The sequence below is a fragment of the Doryrhamphus excisus genome, chromosome 12, assembly GCF_030265055.1.
Source record: "Doryrhamphus excisus isolate RoL2022-K1 chromosome 12, RoL_Dexc_1.0, whole genome shotgun sequence".
Taxonomy (NCBI): domain Eukaryota; kingdom Metazoa; phylum Chordata; class Actinopteri; order Syngnathiformes; family Syngnathidae; genus Doryrhamphus; species Doryrhamphus excisus.
In genome coordinates this window covers 1,649,046-1,670,065 of record NC_080477.1, presented here as the reverse complement: position 1 = coordinate 1,670,065, position 21,020 = coordinate 1,649,046, and the positions used below count along the sequence as shown (strand labels likewise).

The 21,020-nt window shown below is 35.8% G+C and overlaps 1 protein-coding gene across 2 annotated transcripts in view; it reads left to right on the top strand.

Moving 5' to 3' along the window:
- LOC131139092 (transcription initiation factor TFIID subunit 4) overlaps positions 1 to 21,020 on the top strand; it is a 145,772-nt gene that overhangs the window by 89,486 nt on the left and 35,266 nt on the right. For both annotated transcript variants that reach the window (XM_058088356.1, XM_058088358.1), the window contains one exon: positions 12,124 to 12,246. In XM_058088356.1, the coding sequence (XP_057944339.1) occupies positions 12,124 to 12,246 (123 nt within the window). The remainder of the gene's footprint in view (positions 1 to 12,123; positions 12,247 to 21,020) is intronic.

The following is a 21,020-nucleotide window of genomic DNA, read 5'->3' as shown; positions in this document are numbered from 1 at the left end:
AGCTAAAATGCTAATATGCTAACAGTCATCATGCTAGCATCTAGCAAGACAGCCTCAAGTCCAAAAAGTGTCCAGGCAGTCCGATAGTGTCCCCACATCATACCATGTGTGTATTTGCCATTAGACATGAGTAAATTAGCTAAAATGCTAACATGCTAACAGTCATCATGCTAGCACCTAGCAACACAGCCTCAAGTCCAAAAAATGTCCAGGCAGTCCGATAGTGTCTTTGCCTTTAGACATGAGTAAATGAGCTAAAATGCTAACATGCTAACAGTCACCATGCTAGCACCTAGCAACACAGCCTCAAGTCCGAAAAGTGTCCAGGCAGTCCGATAGTGTCCCCACATCATACCATGTGTGTATTTGCCATTAGACATGAGTAAATTAGCTAAAATGCTAACATGCTAACAGTCATCATGCTAGCACCTAGCAAGACAGCCTCAAGTCCAAAAAATGTCCAGGCAGTCCGATAGTGTCTTTGCCTTTAGACATGAGTAAATTAGCTAAAATGCTAACATGCTAACTGTCATCATGCTAGCACCTAGCAACACAGCCTCAAGTCTGAAAAGTGTCCAGGCAGTCCGATAGTGTCCCTACATCATACCATGTGTGTATTTGCCATTAGACATGAGTTAATTAGCTAAAATGCTAACATGCTAACAGTCATCATGCTAGCACCTAGCAAGACAGCCTCAAGTCCAAAAAATGTCCAGGCAGTCCAATAGTGTCTTTGCCTTTAGACATGAGTAAATTAGCTAACATGCTAATATGCTAACAGTCATCATGCTAGCTTCTAGCAACACAGCCTCAAGTCCAAAAAGTGTCCAGGCAGTCCGATAGTGTCCCCACATCATACCATGTGTGTATTTGCCATTAGACATGAGTTAATTAGCTAAAATGCTAACATGCTAACAGTCATCATGCTAGCACCTAGCAAGAGAGCCTGAAAGTTAGAAAGTGCCAAGGTTGTCCTATAACCCCCCTATATCATACCATATGTGTATTTACCTCTAGACTTGAGTAAATTAGCTAAAATGCTAACATGCTAACAGTCATCATGCTAGCACCTAGCAAGAGAGCCTGAAGGTTAGAAAGTGCTAAGGTTGTCCTATAACCCCCCTATATCATTCCATATGTGTATTTACCTCTAGACTTGAGTAAATTAGCTAAAATGCTAACATGCTAACAGTCACGATGCTAGCACCTAGCAATGGATGAGGAAGCCTAAGAAGGTAACCAAGACATGAGAAGCAAATTTGATGGTAACTTATTGTTTTTTGTGTATTTTATATCTGATTTAATACGCGGGTCAAAACCGACCCGTTAACATAAGAGACGATACCAGAAAGCTAAGCGAGACTCTCCGTGGAAGCCATTGGCCAACAATGGCATATGTTATGTCAATAACCCGAGAAGCTCCCTGCTGCGTCGGGGCGGCCATGCAGGGTCCGGAGTTTATATCGCGGTCTTTGCAGGCCACGAAGCCTTTTAGCTTCCTTCGGAGCCCCGAAGCCGCTTGTGACGTCAAGCAGAGCATGTTGTGCTCCACCAAGGACATCTGTCTGTAAGCGTCTGGGCGGCTGCGAGCGTCCCCTCGGGCCAGTGAGTGAAGGGGGGGTGAAGAGTACGGAGAGAAGTCGGGGGGGGGGGGGGGAGGGTCGAGAGGAATGAAAAGCCTTTTGTTAAAAAACAGCCAAAGATGGAGGATGGCAGGTTTGGCCATCATGGCTTCTGTTGCCGTTCCTCCCAGCCAAAAGAGACCGCTTGAAGGTTCTTGCTGCATTTGAGACATTTTTGCATCATAAGAGAGACTACTGTGCTTGTGTTGTTCAAAGAAATCTATTGTTTTAGCTCTTGACAGGCATGTTTACTAACCCTTAAAGGGACGGTACGCAACTCGCTTCAAATTACAGTTTTTCTGAAACCAAAAAATATCGAACACGCCCGCCGGCTAGCACACCAACAATGCTTTACGAGAACAGATTGGACAAAAGAAGTCTACTTTCTTTTACAATTACTCATTAAAATGCATAAAAATCATCAAAAATATCACTTTAATTTCACACATTTTTTTATTTAATGTCATGTGATAATAATAAATAATAATCAATTTTATTTGCATAGTGCTTTTCAAAATACTCAAAGACACTTTACAGAAGAATATAGTTGAATAAAAGCAAGTAAACAGAGTGAAATATACATTAAAATACAACATTCATTCGTTAATGCACAGTTACGTAACAACAACAACAAGGAACTAGCCCAGTGCTAACATGTAAGTTATTACCGTTTAGCGCTTATCATTCGGGATGTCCGATATTGGCTTTTTTCTACCTAAAAACTATATACCGATATTGTCCAACTCTCAATTTCCGATACTGATATCAGCCGATAGCAATAGCGATTTTTTTTTAATGTTGTTTTTATGATGTGGAAAAAAAAATCAAATACTATTATCAACAGATATTGCATTTTTACGCTGATATCGGGACGTGCCTACTTATCATGTCTACTATATTAGGTAATACAAGCATAAAGGGGACTATAGGGGTGTTATTTCATGTGTAGAGGGCTTTAATAATATTACAAAATACATTATAAGAAGTTTTCTATGGTATCACTATGGTAATGGTAATGGTTTAATTTCATTTGAACATGCATCAGATTCCAATTGAGTGCATCCCATAATCAGTTCCCAGTTCCACATGTCCAAAAGGAGTAGGAAGAAGCAAAGCTTATTAAATCCTACCCCTCCATCTGGTACTTTTACAATCACTAACTGTTACATTTGTTCACTTCCTGCTTTCCTAATATCATTTAAGTTTTTTTTTCCACTTTTAATTAATTAATTAATTAACAACATTTTTATAAATATATTTTTTTTATTTTATACACTACCAGGATTTTTTTTTAACTAAATGAAATTTTCAGAAAAATGTCTTCCAGTTGAGCATCATTTTTATTATTAGTTATTATTATTAATATTATTAATTTATTTAATATTTGTTCACTTCCTGCTTTCCCAATATAATTTAAGTATTTTTTTATTTTTATTTTTAATTAATTTCAATTAATTAATTAAAAACAATTTTGTATATATATTTTTTATTTTATACAATACCAGGAATATATTTTTTTAAACTAAATGAAATGTTCAGAAAAATGTCTTCCAGCTGAGCATCATTTTTATGAGTTAATAGTTATTATTTTAGTAGTTAATATTATTATTATTATTATTATTAATTTATTTTCTAATTAATTAATAATTAATTAGAAATTCAGAAATGTTCAGAAAAATGTCTCCCAGCTGAGCATCATTTTTATGAGTTAATAGTTATTATATTATATTATTGTATTTTATTAGTTATTATTATTATTATTAATTTATTTTCTAATTAATTGATAATTAATTGGAAATTCAGAAATGGTCAGAAAAACGTCTTCCAGCTGAGCATCATTTTTACGAGTTAATAGTTATTATTTTAGTTATTGTTATTATTATTATTATTATTAATTTATTTTCCAATTATTTAATAATTATTTAGAAATTCAGAAATGTTCAGAAAAATGTCTTCCAGCTGAGAATCATTTGTATGACTTAATAGTTATTATTTTATTAGTTATTATTATTATTATTATTAATTTATTTTCTATTTATTCTATTAATTAATTATTTGTTTATTTTCATGTAAATAATTTGTTATTGAATCCTACTACTCGCGAAAATTCTCTTATCACGGTCGGGTTTGGAACTACTTAACTGCAATAAACAAGGGACGACTATATGTAAGTTGCACTGGACTATAAGTTTAGATGTAATATAAACTTTATATATAAGTTTATAAGTTTATATGTTTATTTCACAAAATGTAAGACCAAAAAACAGACATTTGATCTGGAAAGGCAATTCCTGAACTACACAATAACACACAGGACAGCAGGATGAGAAGGTGACCACCGTGTTAAGGCAACACATGAACATTTCTTCAGCTCCATTCCTGGGGGGATCTAAATACTACATGACCATAACAAAGCACCAAGATGGTTACCAGTAAGAAAATACTGTTTATCGTCACCAAACGTCACCATGATCTATTAATATTTAAGAATACATTTGACCATTTCTACTCACGCAAAACATTAAAAGTGAAGTTTCCCGACCAGTCAGATCCCAGCGCCCGCTAATTGCATGCACTGACTACATTGAAACTGAACACCAGAAAACAAACACGCCGCTCTTGACTAAAACCTCATTCCAAGCTGTAGATTGATTTTTTAGAAATGTTCTACATCTGCTGACCTTTGCTGATAATTTGACTTTACAAGTCCCAGTCCCTCTGCTTCAAAAGGGCACCCAGGCAGACTGGAATCACTGGTATTTATAAGCCACTTTGGAACCAGGCAGAGTTTTTTTGTTTTTTTTTTTTGTTTTTTTTTAATCGAACTTGGCAAATGTATGCATCCTGGCAACCGGTTCCTTCTTCCACTCGGAATGAATCTGTGTCTGTGACCTTTGCTGTTTTACTTATCTGTGGCTGCTCTGCTATCATAGACGATAAGCGGCCATCTTTTTTTGGCTTGCTTGTGTCCAACACGCAAGAGTACACAGATAGAGATAAAGCCTCAAGATAATTTGGCATTTTAATTCAATATTACCAGGGGAAATGTTCATAACTGTTTTAACATTTAACAGTAGTGATATATTTTTTATATATTGTTCAAATTAATTTATTTGTTTATTTATTATTTATAATTTTTCTGCGTTTTTTTTTTTTTTTTTTAATTATCGGCTGTAACAGAATCACGGCTTTCCGCTCCCTCATTTTGAACATCCATTTCCGGTACCAAATATGTGTACAAATTAAATCCATAAACAATAGAATTGCTGTGTACTATAAATGGGTATGCCCATATTTGTTTTTTTAGCTAAAAAATATATTTTTCATAATAATTTGAAAATTAATAATAATAAATGTAGAATTATTTATTTTATTTGTGAAATACAAAAAAAACCATTTTTATATATATTTTTTTATTTTATACAGTACCAGGATTTTTTTTAACTAAATGAAATGTTCAGAAAAAATATGTGTACAAATTAATTCCGCAAACAATAGAATTGTTGTCTACTATAAATGGGTATGCCCATATTTGTTTTTTTAGCGAAAAATATATATTTGTAATAATAATTTTAATAATAATAATAATTCTAGAATGGTTTATTTTATTTGTGAAATACAAAATAAAAAAACAAATTTATATATATTTTTTCATTTTATACAATACCAGGATTTTTTTTCAACTAAATGAAATGTTCAGAAAAAATATGTGTACAAATTAATTCCACAATAGAATTGCTGTCCACTATAAATGGGTATGCCCATATTTGTTTTTTTAGATGATTTTTTTTCTTAATAATTTTAGAATGATTTATTTTATTTGTGAAATACAAAATAAAAAAAAAATTTTTTTTCATTTTATACAATACCAGGAATTTTTTAACTAAATGAAATGTTCAGAAAAATGTCTTCCAGCTGAGCATCATTTTTATTATTATTAGTTATTCTAATTATTATTATTAATTCATTTTCTAAAAGTTTTTATAACGATAATAATAATTGAATTAATAATGTAATTATTTAATAATATTAAATAAACACAAATATTTTAGCATATTGTGCATATAACATCTACAATGATTAAAGTAATATATTAATATTTCTGGATCCCTCTAAAAATATAGTCAAAAAAATATATATATAGTCAAATATAGTATAACCTGTTCAATTGTATACAAATACAAATTGTCGGAATGGCAACAGAATTATGTCATAGCAACCACACATGAGTCCCAGATCGATGCGCTTTTAGGTAAACATTGTAATTAAATAATATTGCAATCATAAGTCTACGAAAACAACGTTCCGGACCCTGACTAGGAAAGGTAGACTGGGCACAGTGGCACCAGATCCAAATCAGAAGTCCCGTCTCCCCCGCCCGCCGCGGAGGCCTCGCCAGTGACGGGAAAGGCAGGAGACTGGAGGGTTGCAGATGGTAGAAAGGAGGTCTTCATTTATCATACAGTCATAAATCTGAAAGTGCAGGCAGTTGCTGTGGGCGCCGGGAGCGCATGCCTGGTGCCAACTGCCAGGCTGGGATGGCGGCATCCTGGTGCCGTAAGTAAGATAGACCACTCTCTCTCCGGTCCGCCCCCTCGCCCCCGCTCATCTGTACTGGGGGATTGTTTAAGGTCAGGCCTGCAGGGATTTGTGTGTCGTTTGGGGCAGAAGGTAATATGCTTAGCATTGATAATTTGGACGCTGTTTTTGCCAAGCGGACAGACGCCGTGCCCGCTTCAAGCTTCAAGCTTCACTTGGTTTCCTTGTCGTGTTTGCATATGATCTTACTACACAAGTAGAGGATTATTATTTATAACCAATTCCAAATAACTCTCAGAGGTCCCACCAGTGGCGTTGTTAGGCCTATTTTAAATTAAAAATGTTCTTAAGCCCCCCTAAATAATTTCATATTTTTTGTTGAATTAAAACAAAATTATTGATTTTTTTTCACAAAAAAAATCTCATAAAAATTTCATATAGTAGGACAAAAGCAGGCTAGTAAGATTTTAGGGGGGTTAGGGCTCAATCCCCCCCAAAATGTTCTTAAGCCCCCCTAAATAATTTGATATTGTTTTATTGATTTTAAAAAAATATATAGATTTTTTTTCACAAAAAAATCTCATAAAAATGTCATATAGTAGGGCAAAAACTGACCCCCCTCCCCCTTAAAATGTTCTTAAGCCTCCCTAAATAATTTGATATTTTTTTAACGCTTTTTAATTTTTTTAATGTTTATTTTTTTTCAAAAAAATCTCATATAGCCAAATCAGGCTAATAAGATTTTAGGGCTTTTAGGGCTGAACCCCCCCTAAAATGTTCTTAACCCCCCCTAAATAATTTGATATCGTTTTATTGATTAAAAAAAATATATATTGATTTTTTTCACAAAAAAATCTCATATAAAAATGTCATATAGTAGGGCAAAAACTGAATCTCCCCCGAAACTGTTCTTAAGCCCCCCTAAATAATTTGATATTTTTTATAGATTTTAATTTTTTTTTTTTTTTTTTTTTTACAAAAAAATCTCATATAAAATCTCATATAGAAATTTCATATAATAGGGCAAAAGCAGGCTAGTAAAATTTTAGGGGGGTTAGGGCTGAATTCCCCCCCTCCCCCCAAAAAATGTTCTTAAGCCCCCCTAAATAATTTTATATTTTCTATTTTTTTAATTTTTCTAATTTTCTAATTTTTATTTTTTTTCAAAAAAATCTCATATAGCCAAATCAGGCTAATAAGATTTTAGGGCTTTTAGGGCTGAATCCCCCCTAAAATGTTCTTAACCCCCCCTAAATAATTTGATATTGTTTTATTGATTAAAAAATATATATATTGATTTTTTTCACAAAAAAATCTCATATAAAAATGTCATATAGTAGGGCAAAAACTGAATCTCCCCCGAAACTGTTCTTAAGCCCCCCTAAATAATTTGATATTTTTTATAGATTTTTTAATTTATTATTATTATTTTTTTTTTTACAAAAAAATCTCATATAAAATCTCCTATAGAAATTTCATATAATAGGGCAAAAGCAGGCTAGTAAAATTTTAGGGGGTTTAGGGCTGAATCCCCCCCCCCCAAAAAAAATGTTCTTAAGCCCCCCTAAATAATTTGATATTTTCTATTGATTTAAAAAACAATTTATTGATTTTTTTTTCCACAAAAAAAATCTCATAAAAATTTCATATAGTAGGACAAAAGCAGGCTAGCAAAAGCAGGCTAGTAAGATTTTAGTGGTTTTAGGGCTGAATCCCCCCTAAAATGTTCTTAAGCCCCCCTAAATAATTCGATATTGTTTTATTGATTTAAAAAAAAATATATAGATTTTTTTTCACAAAAAAATCTCATAAAAATGTCATATAGTAGGCCAAAAACTGCCTCCCCCCCTTAAAATGTTCTTAAGCCTCCCTAAATAATTTGATATTTTTTTATGGATTTTCAATTTTTTTTATGTTTATTTTTTTTCAAAAAAATCTCATATAGCCAAATCAGGCTAATAAGATTTTTGGGCTTTTAGGGCTGAATCCCCCCTAAAATGTTCTTAACCCCCCCTAAATAATTTGATATTGTTTTATTGATTAAAAAAAATATATATTGATTTTTTTCACAAAAAAATGTCATATAGTAGGGCAAAAACTGAATCCCCCCCCGAAACTGTTCTTAAGCCCCCCTAAATAATTTTATATTTTTTATAGATTTTTTAATTTATGTATTTATTTTTTTTTACAAAAAAATCTCATATAAAATCTCATATTAAAAAATCTCATAAAAATTTCATATAGTAGGACAAAAGCAGGCTAGTAAGATTTTAGTGGTTTTAGGGCTGAATCCCCCCTAAAATGTTCTTAAGCCCCCCTAAATAATTTGATATTGTTTTATTGATTAAAAAAATATATAGATTTTTTTTCACAAAAAAATCTCATAAAAATGTCATATAGTAGGGCAAAAACTGCCTCCCCCCCTTAAAATGTTCTTAAGCCTCCCTAAATAATTTGATATTTTTTTATCGATTTTTAATTTTTTTAATTTTTTATTTTTTCCAAAAAAATCTCATATAGCCAAATCAGGCTAATAAGATTTTAGGGCTTTTAGGGCTGAATCCCCCCTAAAATGTTCTTAACCCCCCCTAAATAATTTGATATTGTTTTATTGATTAAAAAAATATATATTGATTTTTTTCACAAAAAAATCTCTTATAAAAATGTCATATAGTAGGGCAAAAACTGAATCTCCCCCGAAACTGTTCTTAAGCCCCCCTAAATAATTTGATATTTTTTATAGATTTTTAAATTTATTATTATTTTTTTTTTTTACAAAAAAATCTCATATAAAATCTCATATAGAAATTTCATATAATAGGGCAAAAGCAGGCTAGTAAAATTTTAGGGGGTTTAGGGCTGAATCCCCCCCCCCAAAAAAAATGTTCTTAAGCCCCCCTAAATAATTTGATATTTTCTATTGATTTAAAAAACAATTTATTGATTTTTTTTCCACAAAAAAAATCTCATATAAAATCTCATATAGAAATTTCATATAATAGGGCAAAAGCAGGCTAATAAGATTTTAGTGGTTTTAGGGCTGAATCCCCCCTAAAATGTTCTTAAGCCCCCCTAAATAATTTGATATTTTCTATTGATTTAAAAAACAATTTATTGATTTTTTTTCCACAAAAAAAATCTCATATAAAATCTCATATAGAAATTTCATATAATAGGGCAAAAGCAGGCTAATAAGATTTTAGTGGTTTTAGGGCTGAATCCCCCCTAAAATGTTCTTAAGCCCCCCTAAATAATTTGATATTGTTTTATTGATTTTAAAAAAATATATAGATTTTTTTTCACAAAAAAATCTCATAAAAATGTCATATAGTAGGGCAAAAACTGAATCCCCCCCGAAACTGTTCTTAAGCCCCCCTAAATAATTTGATATTTTTTATAGATTTTTTAATTTATTATTATTTTTTTTTTTACTATAAAATCTCATATAGAAATTTCATATATTAGGGCCAAATCAGGCTCATAAGATTTTAGGGGTTTTAGGGCTAAATAAACCCCTAAATAATTTGATATTTTTTATTGACTTTTTTTTTACAAAAAAAATCGCTGCCAAATTTCAAATAATACGGAAAAAGCAGCTAGGATTTTTGGGGGATTTTTTTGGATTTTTAAAAATTTTGTTGCGTGCCACAACAAAAGTCAAAGGTCTCTCCCAAAACCAGTTTCCTCATTACTTGAATGGCTAGGATAATGTCATGTATATGTAAGCGTGCATTATCCCATTATTTAGGGCGTCTTTGAAGGTGGAAGGGTGGTGGAGATCTTCACACTATGGAGTACCAATGCAGTTTTTTTTTTTTGTAGCATATTTTTATCCGCTTGAACTCCAAACTGATTTTTCCCTCCGATTTTCATCCTCTCTGCACCATTGGTATTATTCCCCCCCCCCCCCCCCCCTTACTTTGTGTTGTCAGTGTGTTTGAATCTCCCAACAGTTCCGCCGTGCTAAATGTGAAGTGGCAACACCCTAAAGGGCATGCCTCGCCAGCGGGCTTTCAGGAGAAAAATATCAGAGGCAACTGCATGCACATTTTAGATCCGACTTTGTACACCAAAGCAACCTTTTACACGCCCCCCCCCCAACCCCACCCCATCTGAAAGTAAATTCCCCCCTCCCTGATCAGACGACACACACAAACACCCAGCTGACAACACATGCTGGGAGATAACATAAAAGAACACGAGAGACATGAAAGCGCACATTGATTGTCCCTGTTCGACTCCCCCCCCCCCCCCAGCGGGAAGGCGGGCAAGGCTGGTGGGTACGCATCCCCGCCGCTGTGGCCAAGTTTGATACAAGAGGCACGTGTGTGTGCCTGCTACGCAACCCCCCCCCCACACCGCCACCCCCTCCGCCGCCGCCCCGGGGCCGTCACACATCCATCCAATAGAAAGGGCAGCTTCTAGCCACGCTGGGCTCGCCCCGCAGGCCCGCGGCTAGACGTGACATTACTTTGGGCGCTGCCCCCCCCCCCAGATTTCCCCTAAACGCACCCACAACGGGACCATGTGTCCGGAACCGTCTCTTTGCACACGCGCACCGATGACGCACACAAGCTCGGAAAACAGGCTCTCCATTTTGTTGGGATTTTGAATATTTGCAGTTTTTATGGACTAATATGGTTTATCCCTCAGTGGCGATAACTACAGGTAGAACTGTAGCTAACAGTAGCCACGTTTACATGAGGAGTTTTTATCTTTCCGAATGACCTTCCCGAAAGCAATGGTATCCATGGAAAGGAATATTCCAATCGCGTGTCTACATGCGCCGCTATAAGTGGCGATAACTACAGGTATAACTGTAGCTAACAGTAGCCACGTTTACATGAGGAGTTTTTCTCTTTCCGAATGACCTTCCCGAAAGCAATGGTATCCATGGAAAGGAATATTCCAATCTCTTGTCTACATGCACCGCTATAAGTGGCGATAACTACAGGTATAACTGTAGTTAACAGTAGCCACGTTTACATGAGGAGTTTTTATCTTTCCGAATGACCTTTCCGAAAACAACGGTATCCATGGAAAGGAATATTCCAATCGCGTGTCTACATGCGCCGCTATAAGTGGCGGTAACTACAGGTATAACTGTAGTTAACAGTAGCCACGTTTACATGAGGAGTTTTTCTCTTTCTGAATGGAATCTTTCCGAATGACTTTTCCGAAAGCAATGGTATCCATGGAAAGGAATATTCCAATCTCTTGTCTACAGGCGCCGCTATAAGTGGCTATAACTACAGGTATAACTGTAGTTAACAGTAGCCACGTTTACATGAGGAGTTTTTCTCTTTCCGAATTGGATCTTTCAGAATTGGATCTTTCCGAATGACCTTTCCGAAAGCAATGGTATCCATGGAAAGGAATATTCCAATCGCGTGTCTACATGCGCCGCTATAAGTGGCGATAACTACAGGTATAACTGTAGTTAACAGCCACGTTTACATGAGGAGTTTTTCTCTTTCTGAATGGAATCTTTCCGAATTACTTTTCCGAAAACAATAGTATCCATGGAAAGGAATATTCCAATTGCGTGTCTACATGCGCCGCTATAATCAACTAGAATAGTCAATGGGGCATGCCCAGTAAAACGTAAACATCAACATCACGTGATACAGACTTCCCAGAGTTTTTCTTTCACTTGTTGGAATAACAAATATTTTTTCAAATGTTTTTGATCCAAACTAATTTTTGAGGCTGGACGAACGGAAGTACTCGCAACACAGAGTTATTCCAACAAGTACAAACAACCAAGAAAAACTCGAGGGAGTCGGTATCACGTGATGTTGGTGTTTACGTTTTACTGGGCATGCCCCATTTGACTATTCTGGTTGAATTAACCACGATCAATTCCAGTAGATGCCATATTAATATTAGACACATATGAATATTAGAACCTCATTTTGCATCCTGACCTTGACTGACTTTGTGTGTTTGTGTCTTCTACCAGATGCAACAGCAGGAACTGGCCCAGATGAGGCAGCGAGATGCTAACCTCACAGCGCTCGCGGCTATCGGACCCCGCAAAAAACGCAAGGTGGACTCGCCGGGGGCCACGCCATCAGGGACCGAGGTAAGGATTTTGCTTGTTTTGAACTCTAATAAGACTCTTAATTCATTGAATAAAAATACATCAGCAGCAAATAAATCAGCAGCAATGCTCCTACTCATAGATGATCTTTGATTGTCTTTATGTTAAATAAACCACCATGTTTGCTGCTCCTTTGTTCCTCTAGATCAGGGCTGGGCAAACGTTTGGACTGGCGGGCCGCGTTGATTTAACAAAATTGACGGGGGGTTTGACTATTGACTATATATTTGACTACGTATATATTTTACACGTAACAGTCCACCTGGAATTATTGTATCTGGATTATTATTATAATAATAATAATTATTATTATAATATAATATATATTATAATAATATAATATATATATATATATATAATGTATAATTATCATTATAAGTATAAGTATAAGTGCATATAATAAGTATAAGTGCATATAGTGCATATAGTAAGTATAAGTACAAGTGTGTATAGTGCATATAGTAAGTATAAGTGCATATAGTAAGTATAAGTGCATATAGAGCATATAGTAAGTATAAGTACAAGTGTGTATAGTGCATATAGTAAGTATAAGTGCATATCGTAAGTATAAGTGCATATAGAGCATATAGTAAGTATAAGTGCATATAGTAAGTATAGTAAGTATAAGTATAAGTGCATATAGTAAGTATAGTAAGTATAAGTGCATATAGTGCATATAGTAAGTATAAGTGTATATAGTGCATATAGTAAGTATAAGTATATGTGCATATAGTAAGTATAAGTGCATATAGTAAGTATAAGTATAAGTGTGTATAGTGCATATAGTAATTATAAGTATAAGTGCATATAGTGCATATAGTAAGTATAAGTGCACGTAGTGCATATAGTAAGTATAAATGCATATAGTGCATATAGTAAGTATAAGTGCATATAGTGCATATAGTAAGTATAAGTGCATATAGTAAGTATAAGTGCATATAGTGCATATAGTAAGTATAAGTGCATATAGTGCATATAGTAAGTATAAGTGCATATAGTAAGTATAAGTGCATATAGTGCATATAGTAAGTATAAGTGCATATAGTAAGTATAAGTGCATATAGTGCATATAGTAAGTATAAGTATAAGTGCATATAGTAAGTATAAGTGCATATAGTGCATATAGTAAGTATAAGTACATATAGTGCATATCGTAAGTATAAGTGTGTATAGTGCATATAGTAAGTATAAGTATAAGTGCATATAGTGCATATAGTAAGTATAAGTGCATATAGTAAGTATAAGTATAAGTGCATATAGTAAGTATATGTATAAGTGCATATAGTCAGTATAAGTATAAGTGCATATAGTGCATATAGTAAGTATAGTAAGTATAAGTGCATATAGTGCATATAGTGCATATAGTAAGTATAAGTACATATAGTGCATATAGTAAGTATAAGTATAAGTGCATATAGTGCATATAATAAGTATAAGTGCATATAGTGCATATAGTAAGTATAAGTATAAGTGCACATAGTGCAGTGTCGTGAATAAGAAATGACTTGTAGACTATCAGGCAAATTTGTACTGGATAGCAATCCTTAGATAGCAATGCTAATATGCCTCCAGGGGATGCAGGCAGTATAGGGATGACTTCAGAGCTATCGGAGCTATCAGAGCTATGGGAAAGGATGCCTACTAAGTACTATGAAATTCATCATGGACTGTAAGAGCCTGCAGTGTGAAGCGCTCTTAATATTTTTAATAATAAGACCAACAAAACCCGTCTTCCAGTATTCCCAACATGACCATCAGACAGTGACCTGACTGACTCAAGCCTAGTTTAAACTTTAGCACTTTTTCTCCTCGCAGTGGTGAGCTCAATTTTGTGTGCCAAATTGTGCGGAGCTGCATGCTAGCGCGCACACAAAATTTATGGGACGCATAATTAGCAGGAAGTAGTCGTGAACGCGGCGCTACCTGTGTGCAAACAATGCGGGCGTTGTGTTTAAAAGCGTGTCTGGGTTAGCTTTTCCACCATCGTTGTTGTTGTAGCGTCTTGGATCTTCCTTGTGATTTTTTTGTTTTGTTTTGCTAATAGAATAATTGAATGAAGCTCAGGCTGTTGTTGTGTGGCGTCATGCTAGCATTGTGTGCCAATACGAAGCATTTTCGGTTACGAATTTCGGAATTTCGTGTCTTGACACTGCAAAATATTGGTCCACATCACACATCCTGCTGTGGGTGACTGACGGCTACACTGTACAAAAAAAATAGTATTATTCTCCTGTAGCTATTGTTGTCTGATCATTGGTAATGGTTTAATTTCATTTGATTCCAATTGAGTGCATCCCATAATCAGTTCCCAGTTCCACATGTCCAAAAGGAGTAGGAAGAAGCAAAGCTTATTAAATCCTACCCCTCCATCTGGTACTTTTACAATCAGTAACTGTTACAATTGTTCACTTCCTGCTTTCCTAATATAGTTTATTTTCATATTAAATTTTTCATATTAAATTTTTAATTTTTCATATTTTTATTTTTATTTTTATTTTTATTTTTATTTTTATTTTTATTTTTATTTTTATTTTTATTTTTATTTTTATTTTTATTTTTATTTTTATTTTTATTTTTATTTTTATTTTTATTTTTATTTTTATTTTTACAATTGAGTGCATCCCATAATCAGTTCCCAGTTCCACATGTCCAAAAGGAGTAGGAAGAAGCAAAGCTTATTAAATCCTACCCCTCCATCTGGTACTTTTACAATCACTAACTGTTACATTTGTTCACTTCCTGCTTTCCTAATATCATTTAAATTATTTTTTTTTACTCTTAATTAATTAATTAATTAACAACATTTTTATAAATATATTTTTTTATTTTATACACTACCAGGATGTTCAGAAAAATGTCTTCCAGCTGAGCATCATTTTTATTATTAGTTATTATTATTAATATTATTAATTTATTTTGTATTTTTTCTATTAATTAATTAATTTATTTATTTTAATGAAAATATTAAAATAATTTGTTATTGAATCCTACTTCGCGAAACAAAAAAAATGTTTTCTTTTTATTTTATTTATTTATTTTAGTAGGAGGTGGCATTATGAATTATCCTTACTGGCCTTTTTTGCAGTACATTTATGGAGTGAATATTACTTTTATAGTTATCAGCCCATATTTCCACACAATAAGTAAGATATGGTAGAACCAGAGATCATTGACGCTGCGTTTCCGTGTATTTTGACACCCGAGCTTTCACGCCGCCATTGTTAATCGCACCATAAAGGAAGCGTCCTTTATTTGAGGTTAGAAAAAAAAAAGAGTGTCATATTCCTCCCGCATTGTGTCATACATGAAGTCATACACGGCGCCCCCGTGAAGTCGCATCCCCCCCCCCGCCCCAGGCGGCGGAGGAGGGAAGATTGAAATTGCACATATTCTGTCAGCAAACACGATTAATCTCAAACAAGGCCAAATTTTGAATGTGGAATTGGTCATTTAAATAACCTGCTTATCGAGTTGCATCGTTGCGTTCGGGGAGCATAGTAATGCGGCCGGTAAAAAAGCATAAATAATAAAATAAAAGCATTACTTCTGGTCCTTGGGTGCGGTGCCAACCTCTTTCAGAATGTTTTACCCTGATGGGCATTGAGCCCGCGACCTTCTGCTGCGGTCCAAAAAATAAAAAGCCGCTTTCCCAAAATGTCGTTATACAACATAAATATGAATATACATTATTGTGGAGTTGTGTTTTTTAAAATGTCCTGTTGGTGTTTAATTAGAGGCATAATCACGGAGCACCCCCTCCTCTGGAGTGCTTGCAGAAGCCGAAGAGGAGGAGGTGGAGTAGGAGGGGGCTGGGATGGAATCTTAACTTATTTTCACTTCGTTTTCACCTCCTCACATTTCTTCATTTCACATGGGCTGGAAGAGCCGGCGGCGTTCTCTTTCCTTTCTCCAGAGCAAAGTGAATGTGACTTTTCTAAGGGGGTCACAGGATGCCTGGAGGCCTGTGGGTGTTACTGGACTGTTGCCTGCTCTCAGCTTCACTGAGGGGCTTGTCATAGATTTCATCTCCACAGAAATGAGCCGGGGGGGCCGTGGCCGGGAGCGCAGGCAGCCGACGTTATGAAGGGCCCACGCTGATTATTTCCCTCTGACATCGCAATCCGGAGCTTTACGCATTAATCCCAGACAAAGGCGGCCCTTCAGTGCTGTGCCAGAGCTCAAATTAGGAGGAGGATAATAGCCTTGTTGGGATCCGGTTCTGCAGAATTCCTTCCCTACCGTTGGTTCATTGCCTCACCTAGCCGCGTATACGTGGACCCGAATATTCCGATTCCATTCCTACCGTTGGTTCATTTCCTCACCTAGCCGTGTATACGTGGACCCGAATATTCCGATTCCATCCCTCCCGTTGGTTCATTTCTTCACCTAGTATACATGGACCCAAATATTCCGATTCCATCTCTACCGTTGGTTCATTTCCTCATCTCGCCACATATTTACATAGACCCGAATATTCCAATTCCATCCCTACCGTTGGTTCATTTCCTCACCTAGTATACATGGACCCAAATATTCCGATTCCATTCCTACCGTTGGTTCATTTCCTCACCTAGTATACATGGACCCAAATATTCCGATTCCATCCCTACCGTTGGTTCATTGCCTCACCTAGCTGCGTATACGTGGACCCGAATATTCCGATTCCATCCCTCCCGTTGGTTCATTTCTTCACCTAGTATACATGGACCCAAATATTCCGATTCCATCCCTACCGTTGGTTCATTTCCTCATCTCGCCACATATTTACATGGACCCGAATATTCCAATTCCATCCCTACCGTTGGTTCATTTCCTCACCTAGTATACATGGACCCAAATATTCCGATTCCATCCGTCATATACACAGACCCAAATATTCCAATTCCATCCCTACCGTTGGTTCATTGCCTCACCTCGCCGCGTATACATGGACCCAAATATTCCGATTCCATCCGTCATATACACAGACCCAAATATTCCAATTCCATCCCTACCGTTGGTTCATTGCCTCACCTCGCCGCGTATACATGGACAAGAATATTCCAATTCCATCCCTACCGTTGGTTCTTTTCCTCACCTCGCCACGTATACATGGACAAGAATATTCCGATTCCATTCCTACCGTTGGTTCATTTCCTCACCTAGCCGCGTATACATGGACAAGAATATTCCGATTCTCTCCGTCATATACATGGACCCAAATATTCCAATTCCATCCCTACCGTTGGTTCATTTACTCACCTAGTATAGATGGACCCAAATATTCCGATTCCATTCCTACCATTGGTTCATTTCCTCATCTCGCCACATATACATGGACCCGAATATTCCATCCCTACCGTTGATTCATTTCCTCGCCACGTATACATGGACCCAAATATTCCAATTCCATCCCTACCGTTGGTTCATTTCCTCACCTAGCCACATATACATGGACCCGAATATTCCAATTCCATCCGTCATATACATGGACCCGAATATTCCAATTCCATCCGTCATATACATGGACCCAAATATTCCAATTCCATCCCTACCGTTGTTTCATTTCCTCACCTAGCCGCGTATACATGGACCCAAATGTTCCGATTCCATTCCTACCGTTGGTTCATTTCTTCACCTAGTATACATGGACCCGAATATTCCAATTCCATCCATCATATACATGGACCCAAATATTCCAATTCCATCCCTACCGTTGGTTCATTTCCTCACCTCGCCACGTATACATGGACCCGAATATTCCAATTCCATCCGTCATATACATGGACCCAAATATTCCAATTCCATTCGTCATATACATGGACCCGAATATTCCAATTCCATCCGTCATATACATGGACCCAAATATTCCAATTCCATTCGTCATATACATGGACCCAAATATTCCAACTCTATCCCTACCGTTGGTTCATTTCCTCACCTAGTATACATGGACCCAAATATTCCGATTCCATTCCTACCATTGGTTCATTTCCTCACCTAGCCGCGTATACATGGACCCGAATATTCCAATTCCATTCCTACCGAAAAGTTTGTTTTTGATCCAAACTAAATGTCTGGACGAACGGAAGTACTCTCAATACGGAGTTATTCCAACAAGTGAAAGGAAAACTCAAGGAAGCCAGTATCACGTGATGTTGGTGTTTACGTTTTACTGGGCATGCCTCATTGACTATTCTGGTTGATTATAGCGGCGCATGTAGACAAGGGATTGGAATATTCCTTTCGGAAAGAGAAAAACTCCTCATGTAAACGTGGCTACTGTGACCAAATTCAGGTTCCATTCCTGGTCCTTGCTTACTAATAATTTGACACCGCCCGTCCGCCCGCCCGGCCGGCTCGATGAGGACCGCCGCAGGCTGATACTGATAGCCAGTCAAGACTGGAGTGTCTGCAGCCTGATCTGGTCCGCGAGAAGGAACAAAGGGTGCCTTACATGGACTCCGCAGGGAGGATTAGCTCCAAGGAGCCCATGGCAAGGTACGCCGACCACCCCGCTGGAGGAGGTCCGGCTGCGGCCCCAGCGGTGGCTCGCAGTCGGGGGTCGCGCCGGCACGTACCGTGGACCTTTCTCCATCTCAGTCCCCCCCCCCCCCCCCACTACTCCCCCCTCCCACTCTCATCCTGCAGCCAAAACCTCTAATCAGCACTCACTGGCTTTTGAAGTTGGGCATAAAAGTGAAGGCTAAACTACCTTGAGGGAGATAGTGGGATGACGTGGAGTGGATGGAAAGTTAACAACCTTTTGTCCGAAATATCATCAACATTTGTATTCATATGCAACAATTTGTAAAAACAATAATTCAATAAATTAAAAAACAAACAAACACAATTCATGTCAACATGGTAATAAAGATAATTGCGTATTTTATAATTCATCAATCGTTCTGTTCATAAATTTGGTACAATTTCAATCAAACACATAGCGTTTATTATTTCCATTAAACATTGTAATTATAAGATACACAAAAACAATTATGACAATATTGCCAAAGTAAAGGCAACACATAAAAAAAACATAAGCAAGAAGATTTTCATCATCAATTCATCATAAAATAATATCAACAATATGACGTAAGTGTTGAAAAACACATTTCTGTAATGGAGTTCAAGGTTAGCATGGAATTCATGTTTTTGTATTAGCTTTCCATTAGCTGGTGGTTTGTTAAAAGGGCAGTGAAAGTCACATGATCCACGATAGGCCAATCAAATCAACCGGTACACACAGTTAAAAAAATTTTTAAAAAAATCCAGGGTTCAAAATTCAAAATTCCAGAATTTTTCCAGACTCCGTAAATAGCAATTAATCAACAATTAATCAATGGTAATAGATTATCCAATTAATCAACAACTATTTTGCTATGAGATTAATTGTTTTTTTTTATTAAAAAAATTAAATGTCCTCTAATTTCACAGCCTCTCAAATCAGGAGGTACAGTATGTCGTCCAAAAACCGTAAGGTTGCTGGTTCGATCCTCGTTCCCTCCACCTAGTCGCCTAGTTGTTGTGTCCCTGGGCAAGACACCGTACCCATTTTAACCCCCACTGCTGCCCACACTGGTGTGACAGGCCGCAGGCGTGAATTGGCAGCCATGTTTCCATCAGACTCCCTATAGAGCAGCTGTGGACACAGATGTACATTACCACCACCGGAGTGTGACTGATGAGTCAATGGTAATGGTAATGGTAATGGTAATGGTAATGGTAATGGTAATGGTTTAATTTCATTTGAACATGCATCAGATTCCAATTGAGTGCATCCCATAATCAGTTCCCAGTTCCACATGTCCAAAAGGAGTAGGAAGAAGCAAAGCTTATTAAATCCTACCCCTCCATCTGGTACTTTTACAATCAATAACTGTTACATTTGTTCACTTCCTGCTTTCCTAACATAGTTTTCCTAACAAGTTATTTTTAATATTTATATTTTTAATTATTTCATTAATTAATTAATAAAACCCAATTTTTATATATATTTTTAATTATATACAATACCAGGATTTTTTTAACTAAATAAAATGTTCAGAAAAATGTCTTCCAGGTGAGCGTCATTTTTAATTATTATTTATTATTATTATTATTGTTAATTTTATTATTTATGATTTATTCATTTTCAAAAAATTCTATTAATTAATTAAATAATTTATTTTAATGAAAATATGAAAATAATTTGTTATTGAATCCTACTTCGCGAAAATTCTGTTATCACGGTCGGGTCTGGAACTTCATACTTCGGTACGAGGTACATTATTCCAATTATATAAAATTATAATAATTATAATTATAAAAAAAACAAACGAAAAAAAACCCTGTAAAAACCTGTTAAACTGTATTATGGAAAGCAGGAAGTGAACAAATGTAAGAGTTACTGATTGTAAAAGTACCAGATGGAGGGGTAGGATTTAATAAGCTTTGCTTCTTCCTACTCCTTTTGGACATGTGGAACTGGGAACTGATTATGTGATGCACTCAATTGGAATCTGATGCATGTTCAAATGAAATAAAACCATTACCATTACCATTACCATTACCATTACCATTACCATTACCATTACCATTACATGATTATATCTTGCAAAAAGGGGTAGGCATTTATAAGCTTTTGCTTCAGCCTACTCCTTTTTGGGCTTGTGATCAGATAGTTGAATATAAATGTAAATAATGGAAAGTTATATTTTCATTGATGTAAGAAATGCACTGTCATGTTTCATTCATTCATTTGCCCAAATAAAATAAAATGAAAAAAAATCAGTAAC